At 44.7% G+C, this 12,792-nt stretch overlaps 1 protein-coding gene across 1 annotated transcript in view; it reads right to left on the bottom strand.

The window, feature by feature from the left end:
* Positions 1 to 12,792, bottom strand: part of LOC306916628 (pleckstrin homology domain-containing family A member 5-like) — a 217,303-nt gene that overhangs the window by 70,836 nt on the left and 133,675 nt on the right. The window contains exon 4 of the mRNA XM_079494589.1: positions 6,346 to 6,429. Coding sequence (XP_079350715.1) covers positions 6,346 to 6,429 — 84 coding nt within the window. The remainder of the gene's footprint in view (positions 1 to 6,345; positions 6,430 to 12,792) is intronic.

The raw sequence follows: 12,792 nt of genomic DNA, 5'->3' as shown, positions 1-12,792 counted from the left end.
TAACCAATTAGACCAAATACTACACTATCTCTGAAATGGCATATCTTGGAGATATTGTATCATCTTGGCGAGATTTATCATCATATCGCCCACCCCTAGAGGCAATGGACACTAAATGGACACTCTGGGAGCCAACCCATGAGGGCAAATAAACACTCCCGAGTCTCTCCGAGGTGACTGAACTTCTCACCCTAAAGTGGGTAAAACAAAAAAAATACATGTTCTGTGTGACTTGGGAGTCAGCTGTTCTGGTTGGAGCTTAGGACTGAGGACCAGATTCTACAAAATGTCTTCTAAATCCCGACAGTTTTCTGAAAAACCTGTATGTCAGTGGTGCTCAACCTTTTTCATGTCAAGGACCCCAAATATTATTTATTTGGCCGCGGAACCCCATCTCAAAATATGTTGTTTCAGAGAACCCCCCCCCCCCCCACCCCCAGATGCAAAGATATGAGTTAAAGCGTTCGCTGTGAAAGCATACATTCAAAGATTTGCACCTGACATTTTCACGATTGTTTCTAAAATAGCAGATCTACAAGCTCGTAACGCGGCACTCGGTGCCACGCTATGAGCTTGTAGATCTGCTATTTTTCAACAGCTAAAGTTTAAAATAATGGTTTAAAGTGGTTAAACGCTAAAGCGACACGGATGCGTTCCCGTCCTAATTGGGTTCATTTGCTTTCCTCGCCCTTCAGAGTGGCGCGCAGACAGTGCTTTCCTCGCCCTTCAGAGTGGCACGCAGACAGTGCTTTCCTCGCCCTTCAGAGTGGCGCGCAGACAGTGGCGCGCAGACAGTGGCACGCAGACAGTGCTTTCCTCGCCCTTCAGAGTGGCGCGCAGGCAGTGCCCTTCAGAGTGGCGCGCAGGCAGTGTCATTATCAGAAGCGGCACAGACCTATCACCTCCGCACCGCCCATGTTAAACACTCCTCATTTGCAATAACTTTCCCACCTCCGCTGTCACGCAGTGCCAACATATTTAAAAATACGACCTTGCACATGGTTAATTTGCATATGCTGCTCTCACACACGCAAGTCACACGCACACACACACACCTTCTGCATAGTGCTAATAGGAGCAGTGTGACAAAGGGGATAATTGGAATGGGAGATGAAAGAGAGAAAATGTGCGAGTGAGTGATAGAGGGAGAGACGGGGAGAAAGAGAGAGAGAGAGAGTAGATAGTTAGCGGATAGTTCCTGTCACTCACAGCAGCCAGACTCAACTATTGCAGAGAGGGGGTGAAATCTCAGTCACGTACCGACAGTGGAGGAAAGTAACTAAGTGCATGTACGTAAGTACTGTACTTATGTAAGTACAATTTTGAGGTATTTGTACTTTACTTGAGAATTTCCGATTTCCAATACTTTTACATCTACTCCACTACATTTCGGATCCAAATATTGTACTTTTACTCCACTACATTTATTTAAAAACTTTAGTTACTAGTTACTTTGTAGATCTGCATTATTATTAGAAAACATACATTAGCCATTTGAAAATAGCCAATCTGATGCGACGCATTGTGAGCTTGTAGATTTGCAAAGCAAAGCAAATTCCTATGTGTGTAATTGTGTATACACAATGGCAAATAAAGGTATCTGCTATTTTCAAAAGATGTTTAAACATTTGAAAACTTGTGAAATGGGACATTCTGCATAATGAGTACTTTCTACTTTTGGTACTTTAAATACATTTTGATGTCAATACTTTTGTACTTTTACTCAAGTATATTTTGAATACAGGACTTTTACTTGTAACTATAAAAGTAAATATAGAGTATTTCTATATTGCAGTATTGCTACTATTACTTAAGTAAAAAGTCGAGTACTTTATCGACCACTGCGTAGTGCGTACTGACTGTATCAGCTGCTGCACACTCCATGCTACGCAAAAAAAAGGGAAAGTGCTGGCCTGGGCCTGGGGGACTGGGTTGGAAGGCGGAACGTGTAATTAGTTTGTTTTTGTTTTTTCTTCTCAGAAGCCAATGGTCTGAAGTTTCGGCTCGACTCTGCTGTTGCTGGGTTTTTTTTTTGCGTAAAAAATCTTTTGGCCTCGATTAAGAAAAGTTGTCCCTCTCTGTGTGTGATGTGCGTTTTCATTTCTAAGAGAGCAGATCTCATGGGGGGGAGGGGGGGGAAGCATTCATCATGGATTCACAGAGGCTTTCTCGCTCTGTGTTTATGTCTGGGGACAGTGGCTATACCACACAAGAGGAGAGAGAGAGAGAGAGAGAGAGAGAGAGAGAGAGAGAGGAGAGAGGAGAGAGAGAGAGAGAGAGGCAAGACACGCAAAAGAGAGAGACGGCAAGACACCAGAGAGAGTCAAACATGATGGTAACCGGCAGATTTCCAACAGAGTAAAAATAATGGACTGACTAAGAAGAGTGACAGGCAGCGAAACCCAACAGAGAAAGCAGACAGAAAAACAGAGACAGTGGCCTTCACGCATGCACACACGCACACGCACGCACACACACGCACTCATAGCAAACAGAAAAACAAAGCTAACCAGACTGCAGTGAAATTAAGGTCTAGACAGTGTGCAGAAGCATCCAACCCTCGACTGTAACTCGCAAACATGAGCGCAGTGGTCCTCAAACCTTTTCATGTCCTGGACCCCCGGAACGATATGCATTTGGCTGCGGCGGGCCGCGGACCCCCATCTGAGAATATCTTGTGCCAGGGTTGAGAACCAATCCTCTAGCGTACACAAACAACGATGGAACGAAAGACATGTGGCGAATGGGGGGAGAGAGACAGCGACGCGACGGAGAAAGAGACACAGAGAAAGAGAGAGCGCTTCTGTGGAGCCATGGGTCCGCGATCACGCACCCGACATCCCAATGCTGTTACTATCATGCAGTGGTGTAAGGTAACTAAGCAAATTTACTCAAGTCCTGTAATTAAGTACAATCTTGAGGTATTTGTACTTTACTTGAATATTTCCAATTTCCAATAATCTTACTTTCTCTACTCCACTACATCTCAGCCAAAATGTTTACTTTTACTCCACTACAATAATTTGTAGCTCAAATTAGGCAGGTCGTCCAATGATCCATGGGTCGGCGGTTCGAATCCCGGCTCCTCCTGTCTACATGTCGAAGTGTCCTTGGGCAAGACACTGAACCCCAAATTGCTCCTGATGTTGGTACCTTGCATGGCTTCCGCCGCAATCGGTGTATGAATGTGTGTGTGTGAATGGGTGAATGTAATGCACCTTGGATAAAGGTGCTATATAAATGCACCATTTACCATTTACTATTTGAAAACTTTAGTTACTAGTTACTTTGGAGATTTCATTTTGTATGTATGTACTGTATGTCGGTACATTCCACCAGCCAATGAGAAACCACTGTTCTCGATGATGTAACTAAAGTACATTTCAAAATGGGTATAAGGTCAATAGGGGGTATGTATCGGCTGCGTATGTGTGTATGTACTCCCCAATGAGGGACCACTGACCACTGGGTATGTGTGTATGTCGGTGTACTCCACCGGGCAATGAGGGACCACTGACCACTGGGTATGTGTGTATGTCGGTGTACTCCACCGGGCAATGAGGGACCACTGACCACTGCTGTATTTCAAACCTAGACAGCATCAGCGAGCTTTAGGACTCAGAGCAGCAGTCGTACCAGCAGTGGTGAGCGCACTTCATGGCGCGTTCTGCTTGAGCACAAGTAGGCCATACATGGCCTACTTGTATAGTACTGTTGCCTTTTTTACATTTATGTTCAATAAACTAATCAATCAATCAATCAATCAATCAATCAATACTTTTACTTAAGTAAAACAATTGAGTATTTTTTCCACCACTGCTATCATGAGACTATCACGTCCACACACGAGGCACAAATCTTCTCTTTCTCTCCCCGGGAAACTCCTGACACACAGCCACGGGAGCACATAGAAAGGATCTGCTGAATGAACAACGAACAACTGCAAACACATTTTTAATCTATTCTTTCTACCACAGCTGCGTTGCATCACATGAACCTGAGGGGTGGATTATATTGGCAGACCATGTTTCTGAAAGACCCTATACAGTAAGCAGTGGTGGATTTCAACAAGCAACAACAACAACAACAACAACAACAAAAGCATCAATACTGTAATGTAGAAATACTCTGTTACAAGTAAAAGTCTGGTAATCAAAATGTACTTGAGTAAAAGTACAACATTATTGGCATAATAATATACTTGAAGTACCAAAAGTAAAAGTACTCAGTATGTAGAATGTCCTGTTCTCACAAGGTATCATTATGTATAAAATTTATACAAATATTTAGAAAATAGTTTAAAAGTGGCTAATGTATGTTTTCTAATAATACTAATCCAAATCTACAAGGTGATTAGTGACTTGAGATTTCAAATAATTGTAGTAAAAGTCCAATATTTGCCTCTGAGATGTAGTGGAGTAGAAGTAAAAGTGTAGTACATCCAAAATACTCAAGTAAGTCAACAGTATAAGGCAAGTTATGCTACAGTATTCTATTGTGCGCTGCGTGTGGGGGCGGAGGGGGCTGTCAGGAGGAGAGGCCGAGGCAACCGCTAGCTACAGTACACACACTAATATCTCTGTTGGGAGACTGAATGCTCAACCCACGGCTGTGGTTTTCAACCCTTTTTGTATCGTCGGATAAGATTTTGTCCACAATTCCATGCTGTATTGATGTTGGTACCATAGGAGAGAGAACGGGCAAACCTTGATCGAAATAGCAGAATTCTTCTACATTCTCTAATTGTGTAGACTTCTAGTAAATTAAGTAATGCAGATGTTTAGCGATAATTTGACTGTTGAGAGAGTGAGAGTGTAAAAATGAAACCAAATTCATTTTTCACTCTCAAGAGTTAGAGATCTAAAATGTCCATTTGGTGACCAACTCTCCATCATTTAGCTGGGGACCACCTGGAACCCCGTCAAGGACCACTGGTGGCGTAATGAATCAATAAATCCCTTATGGCCACTGACGCTATTGACGTAATCGTTTAATCCCCTGTAATCGGGAGCTTAATATAACAAAATGTAGTAACTATTAGCTTGTTTGGCTAACGGCCGATGTAATCTACCTAAAACCGGCCGAAATCCGTGCATGCACGGTCGATCACGCACGTGTGTGATCGCGCATGCATCGCTGCGTAAAATGCGATATTTTGGGCTTGATTAGAGCTTAATTTGACTTAGTTATTAAAATAAACAATGGTCGCTTAGCATTCCGGACATCTGATAGTGCTGCACCAGTCCAAACTAGTCCCGGATGTTGTGATTCCTTAAACCGGAAGTGGCATCGCCAGATTCGCTCTATTTGGTCAAAATCGGCATGATGGTGGCGGTAACGTAACCCCGTAACGGACTGGTATAATACTATAGGATTGCCGTTTCAGAATGAGATATAGTTTGTATATCACGGATTTTTCTATTGGCATTAAAATGACGAATTAAACATATGAATAGTGCAGGCAGAAGGCACAATCCACTGTTAATTAGGCTGGCCATAAGCCAGTTAAATTATCATTCAAATCAGATTTTTGTTTACCATTTTCTTTTCTTTCTTTCTTTTTTCTTATTTCTGGGCCCACTTGCAATACCCTCACGGACCCTGGGCCTCCAGTGGCCGCCAGCCCACATGTTGGGAACAGTGGCCCTAATAGTATACTGTATGGAACACTGTCCTGTCTAAGTGGGAGAACAGAGCATGACATGCATGTTATGTGTGAGTGGATGTGGTATGTATGGTGCTATAGTATAGAGTGTGTTGACCGGGGGTCGAGAGAGAGAGAGAGACACAGACAGACAGAGAAAGGGACTTACTGGATGTGGTATGTATGGTGCTATAGTATAGAGTGTGTTGACCGGGGGTCGAGAGAGAGAGACACAGACAGACAGTGGATGTGGTATGTATGGTGCTATAGTACAGAGTGTGTTGACCGGGGGTCGAGAGAGAGACACAGACAGACAGAGAAAGGGACTTACTGGATGTGGTATGTATGGTGCTATAGTATAGAGTGAGTTGACCGGGGGTCGAGAGAGAGAGAGAGACACAGACAGACAGAGAAAGGGACTTACTGGATGTGGTATGTATGGTGCTATAGTACAGAGTGTGTTGACCGGGGGTCGAGAGAGAGAGACACAGACAGACAGAGAAAGGGACTTACTGGATGTGGTATGTATGGTGCTATAGTATAGAGTGTGTTGACCGGGGGTCGAGAGAGAGAGAGAGACACAGACAGACAGAGAAAGGGACTTACTGGATGTGGTATGTATGGTGCTATAGTACAGAGTGTGTTGACCGGGGGTCGAGAGAGAGAGAGACAGACACAGACAGACAGAGAAAAGGACTTACTGTTCATTGACGACAAATATGCAGTTGTCTTGGGAAGGCACGCCTGACACCGGATGCTTACAGGTCACCTTTCGCTCATTGTGACTGGAGAGAAAGATTGAGAGAGAGAGAGAAAGAAAGATGAAAATTAAATGTGTGGTTCTCGACCATTCTCGACCATTCCCATGTCAAGGACCCCCAAATTAATTGAGTATTTAGCTGCGGATTCCCATCTGAAAATATTTGGTGGTAGGGACCCCATAAAAGATTTGTATTGTTAAAATGTAAAAATAATAATAATAAAATAAATAAATAAAGACCCCCGGGGATCCCCGGACCCCACTTTGAGAACCACAGAATTAAATTACCACAATAACGTGCCCCCCACACACACACACACACACACACACACACACACACACACACACACACACACACACACACACACACACACACACACACACACACACACACACACACACACACACACACACACACACACACACACACACACAGCTTGTGTGGAGCCATGAACCATCAAGCAGGCCATAAATTGGATGACGTGACATTATCGTTGCCCATAAAACTCCTGTCTCCCTGTCATAAAGTTTGTCTCAAAGATAATAATTTTATAAATCAATGCCACGTAGAACACATTAACATACAGAATCAACTGCATCACCCACTGCGGCATGCAAAGGCTAACTTCAAACACAATGCTGAATATGTGCACACACACACATGCACGCGCACAGCACGCACGCACGCACGCACACACACACACACACACAGACACTAACCCCAACCTAAGGCTATGAAACTTTGGGAACACCATTTGTGTCCCCAATTTTGACAATCTCCCTGATTTATTTCGTCCCTACATTTTGCCCTACATCAGTAACACACAAGTGCACCGGCAGGCAGCCAGCCACGCACACACACACATGCATGAACACACACGTTTTTGGACAGCATTGAATGTAGCTGAAAATAGCCAAAGACTACCACAATACACACACACACACACACACACACACACACACACACACACACACACACACACACACACACACACACACACACACACACACACACACACACACACACACACACACACACACACACACACACACACCTGGAGAGATGGGTGGTGCTGAACTTGAGCATGATGTCCTTGTTGACGTTACGTAACTTTAACCAAAAAGAGGACAGCTTTCACAGTTTCTGTCACAGGTTCCGGCAACGAGTTTGCACCGCGAATTATCCCGACACTTCCAAAAACAAGTCCAGTTGAAAAAGAACAAAAAAAAATGACAACGAAAAAGTTGAAGTTGTTAATTCATCCCGTGTTATATGATGACATCGCCAGAGTAAAGCAACCGCTGCAACTGAACGCACACAAATCTGAGTGCTATATCCTATAGCTACTAATGGTGTAACTATTACTGCACTACTTAACTGCTAGGCTAACAACAGCATTCTCTCTCTCTCTGAATATCCCCCCTCACCCAATTGCTTTACTAGAGGCCCTGCTTTAGCAGCCAGGCAGCAGCCCACACAGCATAGACTGACAGTCTCTCTCTCTCTCTCTCTCTCTCTCTCCCTCGTCCCTCCCCTCCCTCCCCCCTGGCTCTCCTGCAGTCATACAAGCCTCCAACTTCTTCAGGAGAAAATAAGTATTCTGCCGCCTCTAAAAAATGTTATCTATGCCATTCAGTTCCTTTTTTTTTCCTTTTTACACGCACGCACGCACTAGTCACACTCGCACTAGAGTTTATATAAATAAACTCTTGCTGATAACATAATGATCCAACAAAGTTGGACCACTTCCAAACAGACTGGGCCCCGACATGGATTGTTGTCTGGTGTCTCTTTGCCTCTACTGGGGCATGCAGGCCATTTGCATCTGTGGCGACGGGCGGCAGATGTTGGTGTGGAAACACATGGAATAATCAGTGCTCTGTTAGTTAGCAGTATATAGCGAGGATCTGGATAAATAATACATCAACAGATAAATCCAGATGTCCCTTCCTCTTCCCCCGACATTGTATATTAGGCTTGTGTTAGGAAATCAGAAATCCTCCTCTGAGCTCTCCTTAAACCAGCACTCGAGCAGCATACTAAACAGCTGAATTACACCTGTTTGCCACCTGAGGAAATTGGACTGTGAAGTGTTTTCATAAAGACACGGGGAGAACATGCAAACATGTAGAAAAGCCCTTTCGCCAACCCAACTTACGTAGGATATGGGCACTGATGACGTGGAGGAGATTTAAGACATTTCTATAAGCTTTATTGTTTATTGTTTAAAAGCACACTGCATAAATCAGCAATAGAATAATCGCTGAGCTTACGCATTCAAGCTGCAGAAGTCACTCATGCACACGCACACGCACACACACGCACACGCACACGCACACGCGCACGCACACACACACACACACACACACACACAGCGACACTAAACCCCATAATAATGTCTACAGTGATGGAGTTGTTGTTGCAGACACAAGCCCATAGTATTGAAACCACCTACAAGCCGAGCATTGACACAACCGTTAACTTTGTTATGACCAGAACACACAGTGAATACATAAGACATAACAACTGCCCAGTACAATGCCGTGTCTTACGAGTGTCAGCCACACTGGGGCAGTTTTTAAATGTTTTTTTTTTGTGGCTTTCGCCTTTATTTTATATTTTTTATGGAGGGACAGACAGTAGGCTGACAGGAAATGGGGAGAGAGATGGGGGGAAGACATGCAGTAAAGGCCGTCGAGATCGGGAGTCGAACCCGCGGCACACTGCCAGACTGGATTGCCAGCCAAGGTGCCTGGACCACTGAGCCATGGCCCAGGGCACTGGGGCAGTTTTTGAACACCTCAACAGATACTTTAGATTTTAGAATTAAAAGGAGATGATGATCTGGGTTCAATCCCGGGGTACCACCAACTTGGGTGCGGTAAGCTGTGCAGATTTATACTCGCGGGCTCAGAACCGCAGGCACGAGCAAAACATTTGGTACGTCCGTGGAGACTCCTTCCTATGAGCTGCTGTGTATAGCAGGGACTCATAAACAACACACGCATGTAATGAAAAGGCCAGCCGATAATCATCTGACATTTTGCTTTCGCCGGCCCATTTTTAACCCTGACAGTCAGTCACATGCCGATCCACAAACACACATATTGTGGAGGGAGGTGATGGCAGCAGGAGGAGCATAACCAACCATTACACTCTGAAAGTCGCAAGCACTAATCAAACTCGGAGGGTTCCTCTTCACAGTTCAATTAACACTCACGACTGTACCGTGCACCCTCCCAGGCCAGCTGCATACATGTGAGCAGGGGTCCTCTAATGGAACCCAGGGAGCCGGAGGCTGCACCTGGCGGTCCTTTGAGCCAGCCATGTGGCACTGCCTTCTGGGTCCGCCGCCATACTTCTGTCCCGCTGCTAAATGGCAGCGGGACCCCACACGTGTCCCCCCTCCCCCCCCCCCCCCCCCCCCCACACCCAGTGTCCCCCGCAGTGACGGCAATGACATGGCAATCATACGCTCATTTGAGCAGAGACACACACACACACACACACACACACACACACACACACACACACACACACACACACACACACACACACACACACACACACACACACACACACACACACACACACACACACACACACACACACACACACACACACACAGTTGGCAGAGAAAAAAAAGAGCACTTCCGTAGCCTACGTATCAGAAATCACCGCTTGTTTTGCAAAGAGAAAAGAACAAGTTGAACTGATGAAGTGATGATTCATGCATGCTGCTTTCCGTTTAGCTGTGTGTGTGTGTGTGTGTGTGTGTGTGTGTGTGTGTGTGTGTGTGTGTGTGTGTGTGTGTGTGTGTGCGTGCGTGTGTGTGTGTGTGTGTGTGTGTGTGTGAGTGTGTGTGCGCGAGTGAGGAGAGAGATTTGGCCTTCACAGTTGTTCCAAATGAAGACAGTGAGAGATGTGTGATTTCTATGAATGTGCTTTCATTATACTGAGTGTACAAATGGAACCAAATGTGTATAACCACTCACACACACATAACCAACTCACAAGTAATGTAACACACGGGCACGCACGCACGCACGTGCGTGCGTGCAACATTTCTGCAGAAAAACTGAGACACACACTGATGGAGAATTGGAGTTGGGAGTATTGAAAAGAAAATATTCTTTTGAAATGTGTATGTTTAAAAACATGGACTTTGGAATACCATAATATTCTAAAAAGACAGTACTAACAGTGCTTTAACTCGTGTAGAAATCTGACAGCAACTTTCACTTCATACTGTTTTGAACAAGAGCATCTATAATTTGACCTTGAACTACTACTACTGGCCGCTGAGTGCTTTGCCCCTCTGCCGGCGATTCATCCGAATGAGAACTGACATGGAATCACCCTACGGTTGGAGGATACTACATTCACTGCTCGCCTTGAACGTTTTCCCAGCCTGCAAGAGCTAGCTGTCATCATCAGTATTGGTGTTTGAGCACAGCCGGTTTTTGCCTAAAGCGGCCATTTCCCACCCTTGGCAAAGTCTTATTGACCTTTCAACGTAGTTGTACTGTACACATGGTGGAGAGGACAGATTGCTAGCGGCTCACTGCACGGCGTCCGACTGCTGAGGCGCTGTGTAATACAGGAGCTGGCTTAGTAGGAAAGCACTTGACAGGCCTTAGAATTAAGAGAAACACAGGCTTCAGGGGAAGAGCTCCCATTATGTTATTTTCACCCTCTCTCACCTAACTCTAGTTGTCAAGAGACCCACCTGGCAGTACAGGCAGAAAGTAGAAACAACACCCTTTTCTTTTCATGTGGTCTATAGGCTACACTCTGTCGGGGAGAACCCTCGTCTCTCCATTTAGCTCATGCCATACCTCACTTTATCAATAATTGTAAAATGAATGGGACCACGCCTTTTAACGCATATCATGATGATTTAAAAAAAAGACGCGATTCCAGGGAAGGGGGTTTACCTCTTGGTTGAAACTTTAGCAAAACTGAGAGAGAGCGGGACGAGGTTGAACCGAGAGTGGAACTTGTGGTGTGTGTGTGTGTGTGTGTGTGTGTGTGTGTGTGTGTGTGTGTGTGTGTGTGTCAGTGGGAGTCCACAGTCGGAGGGACTGTCTATTCCACTGCCATCTGGGCCTGATAGTGTCTAAATGGGCAGAGGCTATACGACGCATTCATCTCTTTATCTGCAAAGCACATCTTTCTCATTCCGTCGCAGGAGGACTATAACTACACTGTACAGAACATCCAAAACGTTTCCTAAACCCATTTAGACCTGAGGACGCATCTGTGTTGCCTTAGCCATTATTTTATACTTAACCTATTCACCTACAGTATCACGTATAGGCCTACTGTAGGTGAAAATTACAAAATGTGTGTTGATAAATATGAAAAAGCTACTCCTGTGGAAGGGTTTAAGCAATTTAATATAGGTATGTTTTTGCACACTCAATTCATAATTAACGTTCCAAATTTAGAGGTCTGGCTCATGGACTAAAAACTGGTTCTGAACTGAACCGGTTCCCAACCGGTGGAAAAGGGTCCTATTTGTTTCTACTAGACCTTACCCGTTCTGAATATATGAACACCAAATTATGTATAGTGTGGGTAATGCGATGTAATAGATCACATTACTGATTGGGAGTGATAGCTATAGCGCACGTAGGCTACGCTATCGCAAACAGCGGATTTGTCCCCCAAAAAGCAAGTTTTTTTAATAATTATTATGAACCTCCCCTCCAAGTGTTGTAACTGCGCTCCACCGGTTTCTGAGAGAAAAATACTTCATGTGAGTTTTCGCATTTTCCCATGTAAGTCGATGGGATATTTTAATTCACTAATGAATACATTTTTAATCAATAATTTGAAATTGAAAAAAGGGCTTCGTTAAGACCTCCATAATATTATGGTCAGTGCCTGTGTGAAAAGTGGAAGCGTTTGGTGCGGGGTGCATACTTAGTTTAGACTAGTCATTGGTTAGACATGGGTTAAGGTTAGGTTTAGGTGTGCTGAGGGTTTGAGATAGGTTGGGACTAATGACTGGTCTAACCAATGACTAGTCTAAACCAAAAACTGTCTAAACTAAGTACTGCACCCGTTTGGTGCAGCCAGTGAGGAGCAGCGGCAGTGTTTCAGACAGACATTCAGACATTGAGTGAATCATAGTATGATTGAGTGAATTATAGTATGATATCTCTCGTCCCCGCTGTCTGGTTCTCTCGCTCCCTATCTCATATTCCGCTCCATCTATTTCTCGCCTCCATTCCCTGCTCTCGTCTTATCACAGCCTGTTAGCACGTTGTCAACCACAGCCCGAGGGCTTCAGCCGTCAGCCAATTAGTGCACGTTGGATTCAGGTGTTAGGGGTGGGGCAATGTGAACATGTCATGTCGCCATTATAGTTGCCAAAATAGT

This window comes from Electrona antarctica (assembly GCF_951216825.1).
Source record: "Electrona antarctica genome assembly, chromosome: 23".
NCBI classification, from domain to species: Eukaryota; Metazoa; Chordata; class Actinopteri; order Myctophiformes; family Myctophidae; genus Electrona; species Electrona antarctica.
Note: the sequence above shows the minus strand (reverse complement) of the source record. Positions and strands in the feature narration are given on the sequence as shown.